At 43.8% G+C, this 14446-nt stretch overlaps 1 protein-coding gene across 1 annotated transcript in view; it reads left to right on the forward strand.

Annotated features, from left to right (window-relative positions):
- The window catches only part of si:ch211-216b21.2 (heparan sulfate glucosamine 3-O-sulfotransferase 3A1), a 59188-nt gene extending 45670 nt beyond the window's left edge, over nt 1–13518 (forward strand). Inside the window, exon 2 of the mRNA XM_048232425.1 lies at nt 11347–13518. Within this exon, the coding sequence (XP_048088382.1) occupies nt 11347–11968 (622 nt within the window). The 3' untranslated portion in view covers nt 11969–13518. The remainder of the gene's footprint in view (nt 1–11346) is intronic.
- Nucleotides 13519–14446: the final 928 nt, after the last annotated feature.

Consider the following 14446-nt stretch of genomic DNA (forward strand, 5'->3'; position numbering starts at 1 on the left):
CAGAAAATAGCTTTTTAAAAAGTAGAAAACATACATCCCATATTTACTTATTTTAGTATACTGTATGCATGAAATAAAGCTACAAAACAATTACTTACATATCACCATCGTCACCATGACAACCAAAGTTTGCGCCACTGAACCGGACAGTGGTTAAGAACATTGGTTCCGCAAAACTCCGGTTTCCCACGGACCATTCTGATGGAACACCCATTGGCAGCGGTGAGTGAGAAATGTTTGTTTGTAGTGCAGTGAACTATTGTGTTGCGAGTGGAATATGGGACGAGACAACTGGTACCTGCGTTGCTCGCAACGATGGTAAGTACATGTTTTAACTGAGAAATGTGTGTGTTTGTGACGTGTGCATTTTCGCGATAGCCGCGCTAAAAGGAAAAAGTTTGAATACGGTGTGTGGAGATGCTAACAGGTGTCTGGGTCTATGTGTGTGTGCGGGAGTGTGCTGGCGTGTCAATGGGAGTGTCTGTGCGTGTCGGGAGGTGTGTGTGAGTGTAGAAAGGATGTGTCGCTGGCGTTTTGGTGAAAAATGTCACTACCACACATTGTCATTTTTCACAGACACAAAAAGGTCCGTATTTGCATGCTGTTTCCATATGGCAACAATTATATTTTGCCAATTTACAAAAAACTCATTATATATAAACTTGTTTTAATGATACATTGTTCATGTTTACATAGACTTACATTTACATACTTACATTTTTTTCAAAGAAATTATGCATAAATTCTGAATTTTGACCATCCACAGGTAGCGGACAGGTAGTGGTGGTCACAGAGGTACCTCTCTGTAGAAATAGGAAGTACTAACAATATATCCTCATCATGTGACCTAACATTTTTTTTTTATACCAAAAGTAAAATCCCCTTTTTCACATATGAATAGTAAAATATGGGTTTTGTGTTACTGCCAATTAGAAACACTAAGATAAATTAATTGTTGTCATATGGCAACAACATGCAATAGAGTAGGCCACGGCCATATGGCATAATATGCTCTAAAAGTATATGGCATAGTATGCTCTAAAAGTATATGGCATAGTATGCTCTAAAAGTATGCTATTCTCTACTGTACTTGGGAGTCCTTGTCAAGATGGTTATTATTCCTTAGAGGTATGGCTATATTTCTGCCCAGGAGATAAACGATAGCATATCTTGTAGCCTTGCTGTGTGTTGTGTGAAGCTGGGGATTTGACTTTAACTTGTGTGGAAAATCCTCTCAGCAGACTGTGACTCTATCACATCTCAGTACACTGACTTCTCAAAATGAAACATCAACCACAAGAAAAGAACAAAAAAAACAACAGTTCAAAGCTTTCAAGAAACTTTCGCCTGCAAATAAATACGTTCCTCTGGTGTGTGTGTGTGTGCGGAAGTCTGTCCCGTGTTTAATGCATCGGGGAGTCCTACTTTAACAGTGCGCAGGAGACATCAAAGCGTGTGTTTGTGTGTGTGTGTGTGTGTGCGTGTGGAGCAGCTGTAAATCTCTGGGCCTTGGAAGCTGCGCTTACATCACCTACACTGCCAGTGAGGCAGGATGGGAAGTCGACCGGCTGTAGTGAGTGGAAAATCGGACTCGCCGACAGAGTTTAACAGAGGGCCAGTGGGGGGAGTATTAGGGAGAGGACAGGTCATCATTGCCTTCATCATCATCTTCATCATCATCAACATTAACACCTTCAACCAGAGACTTTCTAATGTGGAGACACAGCACTCAAAAAATACTCCATAGAAATGCATGGGGCTAGTTTGTCACGCCAATATGGCCGTTGTCTACACATATCCCACCCCTTCCTCGGCAAAACGTTGACATGTGAATACGTTGAGCCAATCATGTGGTGTGATCTCGCCGCTGGAGCAAGATTGGTGTCGTGAAGCCTTGCGCACGCGCATTTGTGCCGAAATGGATGCCCGACGAGTGCCCAAAAAGCGTTGTCAAATGGCCGCCGAGTGGAGGGACTTGCCTAAAAGGACTTTGCTTCAACATAAGGTGTTCAACATAAGATGACCTTCATCATCGCCGTCATTGACGCCATTATCAACAACATCACCATTGTCATATTCTTCATCGTCTGATCATCATCATCATTCTTCATCATCATCATCATCATTCATCGTTCTTCATTTCCATACTTTTGCACTTCTTTTTTTCATTGTTGTACCTCTTCATCTTTAACCATTGGTCTCTGTGCAAGTCTTTCTCTCTGCCAGTCTTCTGCTCTCGCTCTCTCCTCTCTCTCTTGTTCTCTCTATCTCTCTCTTTCTCTCACACACACACACACACACACACACACACACACACACACACAAACACACACACACACACGTCGTTTGGGAAGACATCCTGGAGTTCTATTTTAAGGGAATCCATTAAAGTTTATTTTACTTAGAAATCGCCCCTTGCCACCCATTTCGAAATATCCTTTAAAAATATCATGGCTGGAAGTATTCAGGGTTCACATCAGCTCAAGGTCCTTGCAGAGTGTATCTCTTTTCACGAAATGAGCTCCCACGGGACCATCAATGTTCTGTAATTGTTCTCTGAGCATTCACTTTGGCAAAAACATGATAGCCAATCCCTGTGTCCCCAGCGGAGCAGCCACACATCTCAGAGAAATGCAAATACAGCTTTCATAATTCACTGTGAGCAATTCATTATTGATGCAGGCATCGGCGAAAAACAAGACAAAGTTTTGGTTGCACCCTACTTGGACCCTTTGTCGTAAGACAAACAACCATGTCATAGATTGCAGATGTCGTATTTTGTCATGGATATGGGCTTTCAGTTTCAGTTATGAAATGTTTTGTTTAACCATGGTGCCTGTTTCTGTGACGGTTTGTTTACATGTGACGTTGTTTACACATGACATTGCATTGACTATTATTGCTTACATTGCATACACTTGGCATTACGAGACAAATAGATGTTGACAATGTCTCTTATGCCATCTGCATGTCATATTATTATGGCAGAGAGTTCAGATAAAGTGCAACTGAGCCAAAGCAAGTGTGTGTGTGTGTGTGTGTGTGTGTGTGTGTGTGTGTGTGTGCATATGTGTGAGAGTAAAAAAAGAAGAAAAAAGTGAAGATTTAAACTCCTTCTGCTTGCTGTACTAACATGAGGCAGATATCCTTGTTCCGTCCTTATCCTCCATGTCTGTGAACCATCACTGACCTCTAGCAAAGAGAAATCCCTACAAACAACAGAGGAATATGGCCCTGTGCACAGACAAACAAGTGTGATGCACGCCATGAAATATGGATGCCTTCTTGCCTCCGACTGGACCCGCCTCGTGTTTATTTGATGGGCAGTGCGAGGGGGGTCTCTTCCCGGTGCCCGTGGCATCGTGGGTGGTCAGGCTCAGTGGCCCATCACCACGACCACTCGTCGGTTACCGGGCGCAGCAGCAGTGTAGGTGTCGACAGGGTGCCCGATTGGTTTCTGACGGAGCTTCCTACTCCGCTAGACTATCAATAATCTGACAATTCCCTCAACAGGGCTTCAGCCTCAGTAGCTAAGCTTGGTTACCCTTGTTTGTGTGTGTTTGGAGCGGGGAGGAATACATTTGTGTGTGTGTGTGTGTGTGTGTGTGTGTGCGAGTGCGTGCGTTTGTGTGTGTGTGTGTGTGTGTCTGTGTGTGTGTGTGACTCCTGCTCCACCTCTCTCTCTCTGTCTCTCTCTCTCTCTCATTCTGCTGCTGCTTGCTGCTGTTCATGTCCAATGGTGCGTGTGGAATGGGAGAGGCAGGGAATCATGTTCCTGTCGTTCCGCCTCTCGCTGCGTTCCTCACCGGCACACGGAGAGCACAGCTTTGGCTCTCGCCGCCCGCTGTTCCACCGTCCGCACCCTTGTCACAACATGTCCATGCCACGTCACCACCACCACTACACTTAACCCCCACCCCACCCACCTCTGTCCTCTGCTCTGGAGGTCAGCGACCTGCCGTGCCTTGTGGGTAGTCGGTTCACCTGGGCACTGACTGGACACAATTGCTTAACACAAAGCCCAACACTTGATTGCTGGAATGATACTAAAAGTCCAGAACAGGGAGAAAGCTGGCTGTCGCCTTTACAAACCCAAAGCTTTCAGATTTTTTTTGTTGGAAGATTTTATACATCACACCAAACCTAGGTGTTGGCAGTGTTCCCATATGTGTGTGTTTGTGTGTGTGTGTGTGTGTGTGTGTGTGTGTGTGTGTGTGTGTGTGTGTGTGTGTGTGTTTGTATGCAGCACATGTACCATAAATCTCCAAGTATCTGTTTAATGTCAGTCTTGTGTATATAAATTGAAAGACAGAGACATAATGGCACATAGCTCTTCAACCCCAGTTGTGAGCCTGTCTTCTGTGTGTGGATGCAGTATGTTGGATAATGTGTATATGCAATATATGTGAGGATGTGTGTGTGTATGTGTGTGTGTGTGTGTGTGTGTGTGTTTCTGTTGCACATGGTTTTGCCTGTCTGCAATGCATGTGTGTCTGTGTCTATACAGTAATATTTGTGTGTGTGTGTGTGTGTGTGTGTGTGTGTGTGTGTGTTTGCGACATGTGTGTCTGGGTGACAGCGAACAGCATGAGCCACACCATCGTCTCGTTAAGTCAGACGTTCCAGACTGGCTAAAGCCTCGCCTGACAGAAAAAAGTTGCGCCTTAGGCTGCGGTTCTCCCTGTCTGACTCCATCCTTCGCTCCACTCGTCCCTCTTCCGCTCTCTCTCTCTCTTTCTCTTTCTCTCACTTCTCTCATTCACTTCATGCTCTCTGTCTCTCTCACACACACTTCTTGTTCTCCTATTGCCCTCTCTCTTTCGCTCCTCTCATCTGCCTCCTGCTCTCTCTCTCTTTCTCTCTCTCTCTCTGTCTCTCTCTCCTCTCGTTCTGGGATCGGCGTCGTGGTGCGGTGCAAGCGCTCAGCCAAGCGTCAGCAATCCACCAGCTCAAGCGTGACCACGATAAATACAGTCGCTGTCGCACTGCTGTTCTGCGGCACCCACAAGACAACACTTTTACTCGCCCAAACACGAGAGAGGGAGAGAGAGAGAGAGAGAGAGAAAGAGAGAGAAAGAGAGGGGGGGGGCACTTGTGTCTGGGTTTATGGAACTTAATGCTGGGCTAAAGAAAATCTCTCATCACGATAGAGAACAGATTTAGGGAGGGTTAATGCTACTGCTGCTGTGTGTGGAGTAACTAACTGCACACCAGAGCGAGGGCTAAAATACGGATGCCAATCAGTGTCCTCAATAAAGAGGAGTGTTACAGGGAAACAGTTAAGTTCTTGCCCATGGTGTTAAATTAGCAAATAGATTTTGCCCTGTTAAAGGTGTACGTGACGGGAATGTTGGAAAAGGAATGCTTTAAAAAATATCTGGGTTTTCAATTGTTGCGGAACGGAATCTTATGTTAGAATGTTCAAAAACCCACACCTTTAAGGGTTAATAGACTTTGCACTTTGCCCATCATTCACATAAGGCCCCACTGATCCTAAGGACGGATTCTGAGGCTCTGGTCAAGTCTTGAAACAGCCTGAAAGAAGTACAGTGGTCTTGAGTACTGTGTTCTTGCTATGTTGAGCCTTTGAGGGTAATTCATCTCATCTGCACGGGAGAACCAAACATCTAGATCCTCACTGACATTCCACCTGAAACTGCTGGGGATTGAAATGTTCTATGTTGAAACTTCAACTTCAACATCTTTTTTTTAACACCGTTGTAGAGCCTTGGACCATCCTCCCAAAAGAATAAGCCAGTATACGCTCCACGGTTCTAGATACTCTAGATCAGGGGTCTCCAACCTTTTTGGGAATGAGGGCTACCTGAAGACCCGAAATCATATGGAGGGCTACTCATTTGAAACAAACATACCCTCACCCCTTTTTTGCGAGGATAGTCCTCCTAAATAATAGGCCTATGTGATTTTTACTTTTAAATTATCAATATTCTGTAGGCCTATAAGTCTTTATATTAAGGAACTGTATTTTCATCTGATTCTTCAATACTTTAATATCAATGTGCAACACTACCAACTAGTGTTGCATATTGATATTAAAGTATTGAAGAATCAGATGAAAATCTAATCTTATTTTTTTAATAAAAAAACAATATTGTTGTGCAATTAATAATTTGGGTTACAATGTGTACCCAATTTATACCCACCCACCATTATGAATTCAGGGGTTGTTTAAGTTCTGATTTCAGTGGACAATTCGGTTTTAACATTTCAATAGTAATCACCCACACCACCCTAACATATGAAGTCTCCTTTTAAAGTTATTGCACACCTGAAATCTCTCCATGATCTGACAAAAAAGGTCATGCAGTCCTGCTCAGTCAAGCATGCCACAACATTTTCAGCGCTATTATACGGCAGGAGCCTACGGAGGAGAAAAGGCCTGTGAGCTAAAGCAATTGTTTTTCAGTCCTTGAACAATCATGCAAGAACCGTATTTGACGGAATATAGAATGGCTACAGAACATTTGCAAAGATATGCTTCCATTGGCTACACCAGACGAGCAAGTTTTTTTCCCTTTACTGTGTATGCGTGCGAGCAGCATGTATTCGCTCCGCTTCCGTTGTTGTTTAAAGATGTTACAGATGTATGGCTACATACATTCTTAAAATGGTTCTAGTCTAGACTTATATATATATATATATTGAAAACTCAATGGAGCGTGTTTTTAGAGCGTGATCTGACTGATGGCTATTTTTAGAAGGTGCGCTGGGGGCGCCTCATAGCCGTTCCGCGGGTACCGTGTTGGAGACCACTGTTCTAGATATCCTCTGTTTTTAAGTGCCCAAAAGCAGTTTGTTTTGTTGAATTGTTCCACTGGCCCTCTCTGCAGCCCACCCTGGTAGGTAGGGCCCAGGCCCTGGAGACGGCAGACCCCTTGAGGCCCCTGGAGTTCTGCGGATGAATAATTGAGCCGCACGTTCTCTGCTCGTGTGAGTTTTAAAGCCCAACTCTGCTGGGGGCTTTAAATGGCAAAGGCAGTGGAGGAAGGAGGGGAAGAGAGAGAGAGGAAGAGAGGAGGAGGAAGAGGGGAAGAGCAAGAGGGGAAGAGCAAGAGGAGAGGGTATTTAATCATTCATGGCCCGCTTTTATACACGCTTTTTTGTTCAGGTCACTGTCCTCGAGGTGCTCTGGGGGATGACCGCGAGAAAGAGGGAGAGAGAGAGAGGGATGGAGAGGAGAATGGGAGGGGGGTGTAAGGGGGAGAGGGAGAGAGAGAGGGAGAGAGAGAGAGGGATGGAGAGGAGAGAGGGAGAGAGAGAGGGGGATGAGGAGAGGGGGAGAAAGGGGGAGCATAAGGGAGATGTGGAGGGACACCAGAAAGGAAAGAGGAAAGAATAGATAGAGAAGGGTTGCATGGAGCAACAGAGAGGATGAGAGAAGTGGAAAGAATGTGAGAGAGAAGATAGGTAGAAAAAAAGAAGGCAAGTAAAGTAGAGAGCAAACCAGAGGGATGAGAGGAGAGGGGGATAGAGAAGATTGGAGGGAGCAATAAGGTTCCGGGGAAAAGGGAAAGAGAGGACACCAGAGGAGTGGAGGGTGTAAAAAGAGAGGGATTGCATGAAAGAGGACGAGAGGGAAAGATTGCATGAGAGAGGACAAGAGGGAAGGTGGGAGTGAGGAGAAATGGAAAGGACAGGCAGTGACACGGCCAAAGAGATTAGCCTCTTACAACTCCCTCTTTTTCTCTCTCTCTCTCTCTTTCTGTGTGTGTGTGTAACTGTGAGAGAGAGAGAGAGTGCTGCACAAATGATAGACTCTGGCCAAAGAAAACCTCAAGCTAAATATTATGGCTGAATCTTGTGGCCTGTCAGTCTTGAACCCTGGCGTTGACATTTGAGTCAACTCTGCGGCCATTTTCCCATCGCACTTCACTCTGTTTTCTTGTTTACCCTTGACACTTTTAGAGAAAATGACTGTTATTCTAACGTCTCAGTCCTCCACCCACCATTGTGTATTTAAGAGCATTTCTTAATGCAACACCCTGTAGTGTCTCTTGACATGTTGAAAACCATTTGGTCCGACTGTGTGGCGAAAACTTCGATGTCGTTTTAATATCTACTCCGGCGGTAAGCCGACACTATCATAACAATGACGGTAGCACAACTGTCAGTGGAGAAGTCTACAAATAGTTATGGTCGTAAGACGCGCCGTTCCACCAGTGCAACTTTATATCACGCCGGAGCTCAGCATGTCACTCAGAGAAATCACGCCATGGTTCAGCCCAGCATGGTTTCCAAGGCGATGGTTTGAACAGGGCTTTTTTACAATCCTGGGAAGACGAGGAAAAAACGAGAGCTCAGGAGTCTCTTCGCTCTCGTATAGAGGATTTGCACTAGATGAGGAGGCCGCTGGGAGTGGAGGTGCCAGATTAAGATGAGCGCCAACTGCATTAAGGGAACTCCTACTGCCTCCGCGTTATGCGGACGGACAGTGGTAAGACGTCTGCCGTCATGGCCTCCAGCCTGTTTGAACCTGGTGAGAAAAACAGAGCAAGTCCAGGCAGAATCATTTTATTTTAGATGTTTTTTATCTGTTCAACAGAAGTCATTAAGGACTAAGGAAACGTGCAAAACATTTTATCTGTAAACACAGTTTTGAAAACAGCAATGGAGGCAGGTGTAAAAATGTAATGCACTTACATCTCTGTCACGCCTGTGTCTCGTTTAGGGTGTAAATGGCCAGTTACGGGCCCAGTGCTATCTGTCCAGTAACCACACAGGCTCTCGGTAAAGGAGGATGCCCTGATGAGCCTGCATGGGGTGAATGAGTGCGCTTCAGAGGAACCAAGTAGTGATCACTGCATTAAGGGCACTCCTGGACAATTCCAGGTCATATAGATTTATCTATATGGTTGACGTTCCTCTGGGTTTTTAAGATCTGCACGGCTTTAAGGGCTCTTGAGAAGGGCCTTTTGGGAGCAGTCGGATGGACTTAAGGGGAATGTTCACTGCCTTCTCTGTCAGTCAGAGTGGTCAGTTAATATGGGAAATGTGGGTTAGTGGTGCAGTAGCCAGACAGGCGTTCAAACTTGCACACTAAGACGAGCACAAATGTAAATTTAAACATTTGCATTATTCAGTTGGCTGACACTTTATCCAAAGCAACTTACAAAAAGACTTACAATCAAACTACAGTGCAAAAGGAGACCTTAGAGTACTACTTTTTTTTTTACCTCACACGATAACCAGAGGGTGCAAGTGACGTCGAAGGGACGAGGGAAATATTCAACATTTCCAGACAGCTATAAACAGTTTTGACTTCACTGTGTATTTTTGCCTTTGCACTGTGGATCTTCTACAATGTGTGTTTCTTCATGATTCTTTCAGGAATTATTGTCCACTCTTCTCATTACGTTGAGGTTAAATGTGGTTTAATGGAAATATGCTTTGGGCCTGATTTATGAAATATTTGCTTGTGTAAAAACGTGTGTAAACCTGATCACCTGCAAACATGCAAGCTGATCTAATGCACACTAAGGACTGCTTCTTTCAAATGAGCAAGAAAACACATCTGGTCCATTTACAGTACAGTATGACTGCCTCAATAAATAGGCATTTTTGGGTGTTTATACCCGTCCGCAAAATACTAGGAGGTGAACATGCAAAAAAGGTAATTTAGCACGCACATTGTGATTTGCCATGGATGAAAGCAATTTCAGGAGATTGTGATTGCATCTGTATTTAAAATGAAGAGAAGGTGCTAATTAGCGTTTGTCAGCAATGCAGCTATTGTTGGGAAGAGGACAGCATAATGAAATACAATATAGAAAAATGTCTTTTTTCCATTTGTGTCAACATTGTTTGAGTGACTGAAGGGAATAGATAGATAGATAGATAGATAGATAGATACTTTATTGATCCCCAGGGGAAATTCAAGGTCTCAGTAGCATACAGACAACACACACACATTCACTAAAAGCAGAAAAAGTAATTAAAAGTATATAATATAAAAACACAACTAAGCAATAAGGACAGTAGAAGAATATAATTCAGACATGCTATACCGTCTCTCCAGCAATGCCATTTTAGACCTGTTGGATAAACTTTGGGCTGATTTGGCGCCCGGTTCAAGAAGGAGTGCAGTTACCTGTCATTACCTCCAATGTTCAATCTCAAACCCTTAATCTCCAAGCATTTGGATGATTACCATGTATCATAGCTCTTTATCTGTTTGGGTCTCGCAAAGCCTTCATACTATGCTAAAAAGGGTAGTTCCACCGAGCTTCTGAGTTCACGTCTGCTTCGGGGGAGAGGACCGATCATGTGGAGAGGAAGGTTCACCGAAGCACAGAGATGGATTTTAGTTGCATTTTATTACCCTGACGAAGACACATCGAAGTATCGAAACGTTAGTCTATTGCTGTGCACTACAATAAAAAACTAAAAGCCACCCCTGTGTGCTCCGGTGAACCTTCTCCCTCTCCTATGATATACATAATGGACAGGAAGACTACATCAGTACATAAGCACTCAGGTTGCACTGAATGAAACCAAACTTTTTATACAGTTGATAGTGTTCCTAAAGTAATAGGTATGATTACACTGTACTCATACTGCATGCTTCTTATTCCCCCTTCAAACCCTGAGCATCTGTGCAGGAATGGGAAAGGACATATTCTTTGAACGTGCAGCAAAAAAGGTATCATAGCAAACATTGAGGCTAAATACGGTATGGAGGAAGGCATTTACTATCACCTATTTGTAACCAAACAAAACTAAGCATTAAGAGCATTTGCTATTCAGTTGTAATATTCATATTTCTCTTCTATGTTGGACAAAATGGTTTTGTTTGTCTCTTCCACTAACTAATAACTTTAATTCCATTGGATTAAATGTCATTTTGGGCTTGCAGTCAGTCCTTCTTTCATCCAAACTACATGACAGAGACCAATAAAGCAAACAAAACCCTCATTTAAATACTGCTCCATTATGTTTCTACTTATAATTTACAGGGTTTATCTTAGTCGATCACTCGCAAAACATTCACCAACCAAACAACAATATGTTAGCATGCACATGCAACTTAGTATTCTCAATTTGTCATCTTAGTACATCAGGCTGTTAGAGTTGCTCTCACAGTAGCAGCTGGGTTAATAGCTGTGAGTGGCGTTTTGTGTGCTGCTTTAGGGAGCCATGATGGGACATGAATTATAGATGGTCTCTTCCATTACAGTACACACACACACACACACACACACACACATGCCCATGAACACAAACATACACACAGACACAGGCCTCCTCCATCTTACCTAAAGTACACACACACACACACACACACACACAGGAGCATGCCATCTTACCCTCTCTATCTTCCTCCCACAGGGACCTGATGCCCAAGACGCTGGAGGGCCAGATCACCATGGAGAAAACCCCCAGTTACTTTGTGACGCGCGAGGCTCCGGCTCGGATCAGCGCCATGTCCCGCGACACCAAGCTGATCGTGGTGGTGCGGGACCCCGTGACGCGGGCCATCTCCGACTACACGCAGACGCTGTCCAAGAAGCCCGACATTCCCTCCTTCGAGAGCCTCACCTTCAAAAACAGGACTACGGGGCTGATTGACACCTCCTGGAGCGCCATCCAGATCGGCATCTACGCCAAGCACCTGGACAACTGGCTGCAGTACTTCCCCATGGGCCAGATCCTGTTTGTGAGCGGCGAGCGGCTCATCAGCGACCCGGCCGGAGAGCTGGGCCGCGTGCAGGACTTCCTGGGCCTCAAGCGCATCATCACGGACAAACACTTCTACTTCAACCAGACCAAGGGCTTCCCCTGCCTCAAGAAGGCCGAGGGCAGCAGCAAGCCCCACTGCCTGGGCAAAACCAAAGGCCGCACCCACCCCAACATCGACCCCGAGGTGGTGCAGAGGCTACGGGAATTCTACCGGCCGTTCAACATGAAATTCTACCAGATGACCGGACGCATATTCGGGTGGGACGATTGATATGTGCCTCATGTTGCGTCTGCGGTATTGCTTTCGGAAAAAAGGAACTGAATAGAACAAAAAGAGACTGTTGCACTGTCTTTATCACAAAAGCACTATGCCTACCAATGATGGAGATGCAAGGGGCTTGGGGTCTATGAACGCAGGGAAGCATATGCAATGCCGAAATTCCAGTAATGATAAGAAATGAAACACTTCCCACACAACTCCTTTCAAGCACATGGACAGCCTCTTTTTCAAGGAAATAGACCCCAGGTTGTAAGGTGTGTGAATTGGTGTGTGTGTGTGTGTGTGTGTGTGTGTGTTTGTGTGAAAATGTGTTTGTGTGTGTGTGGAGTATTAAGCACCATCAGGATGAAGCGTTTTCCATTTCCTTGCTCCTAACAAACAATGCTTGCACATCAGCGACTGTCAGAGTCCCATATTGGGTTCGGAGCGAGGGAACATCAGAAATCAGAAGAAAAAAAACGTCTGACAGAAACTGCAGCTCAGATAACTGGTTCTGGCCACCTCCTCTACGCACTTAGCTGTGTACAAAGCTTTGCATTGTTCTTTTGTTAAGAAAAAAGGTATATAAAAAAGAATAAAAACAAACTGTATTTTTTGAAAGTTATTTATTTAAATAGAAGGCTATGATAACGATGAAGATGATGATGATGATGATGTATACAGCATAGCTATTTTGAATAATCATCACCTGTTTGTATATGCTCCCAGACTCTCACAGACTCCCAGGCTGTTCATGGTGCCTTTGTTGAAACATATCACATACTGAACCTTCCCTCATATTTCTAAAGATGACTTTAATTATTCTCTTTTACTTTGCACGTTTTCCCACACTCAGAGGCCGCTCGGTGCAGCACGAGTCTAGGAGGCTTTGTTATTGCACTGGCTCGCTTCCCCTTGGCTCCCAATTAGGCAAGTTAATTGAATTAGGGAGGGCAGATTTGTCTGTTTCGATAGCAGCCGAGGAGAGGACACGAGCGGAGACACGGACTGCAAGAACTCAATTACTTCTCTGGCCCTGTTTACATGGACGCCGATGATGTCATTGTTTTACCTTACCCTCGATATTTATCCCTTCCCAAAATACACACACACACACAAACACACAGATAAAATGCAGATAAACTAACATACAGATATGCCATCACACGTGAACACACAGCTCTACAAACACACACAAACACAGAGATAAGATTCAAATAAACAGGCAACTTTGCACACACAAACACACACACACACACACACACACACACACACACAATAACTTGCGGGGGATGTTTTTGTGTGGATTGCTTGGTTGAATTCTCTCTGATGTCAACTGTGCCTCAAACAGAAAAACACAATCAGTACTTTACATTTCTGTCTATGTTTCTGTTCGTTTGTTTGTTTTGTTCAGTCACTTTGATTTGGGTGACAAAAGACAACAAACACATGCAAATTCTGTTCCTGAATTGTTTGTTCTGAATCACATCATTCTGTGAGAGGTTTACATATTTAATTTAAAGCCTTGTTGAATTTTATAAAGCACACTTTTAATTAAAAAAAATATTGCAATTATATCACCTCTGGTGTATTGCGTTCATTTGTTTTCAGTCCTTTCACTCCCTTTAACTCTGTTAGAGTCAAATAAAGTAGTTCAGATAGTTCAATCAGATAGTTCTCTCTCTCTCCCTCTCTTTCTGTGTGTGTGTGTGTGTGTGTGTGTTTTGTGTATGTGTGTTTCATCTGAGGAGTATTAATCCTCATGCTTTGTAGTCTGTCCGCTATAGCAGTCATCGCTACACTCTCCAAAAAAAATGACCTGTGCTCCAAAGATGTCTCTTATGTTACAGTTAAAGTATTTAGTGTTTCAGAGAGCCACAGACCGCTGCATTTACAGTGAACTCTGGGAAGGAATCCAAATGAAAGGTGATGGTTCATGGGGCCACTTTTTGAGCAATGTTGCTGCGCAACCACCTGAACTGGTTCCAAGCAGGCTTGGAATTTCACCATTTTAGGGGCAAGGCCACTTGACCTTCAGTTGGGCATATTTGGTGGGGGGCACAGAGGCCACATGTCAGGGCACCAAGGCCAAAGTTAACTATACAGTAGTAGGCTATAAAAATGGTCAAATTTGTATTTACTGTAGCCTATTCACAGCAGTAGACCTGCATCACTGTATGAAACATTACAAAAACATGAAACATGACATATTACATAGAACTGTAAATAATCTGATCATCTAATATTTACAGATAGCTAGGCTATATTTAAAATTTATTTTATATTTGGCCCTGTTATGAAATCATGTATTGAACAATTTAAGCACAGCTCAACTTTAAGAAACTCAAATAGCCTAGATGCATGCTTAGCATTTTGTGATCATTAAGGCTACTTTCACATACTCTTAGTCAGCTGTATATCCTCTGATTTTAATATTTACCGATATCTAGGCGATATTTGTAACATGTATTTTTCATGTAGAAATATTTA

The sequence above is a fragment of the Alosa alosa genome, chromosome 22 (assembly GCF_017589495.1).
Source record: "Alosa alosa isolate M-15738 ecotype Scorff River chromosome 22, AALO_Geno_1.1, whole genome shotgun sequence".
Classification (NCBI taxonomy): domain Eukaryota; kingdom Metazoa; phylum Chordata; class Actinopteri; order Clupeiformes; family Clupeidae; genus Alosa; species Alosa alosa.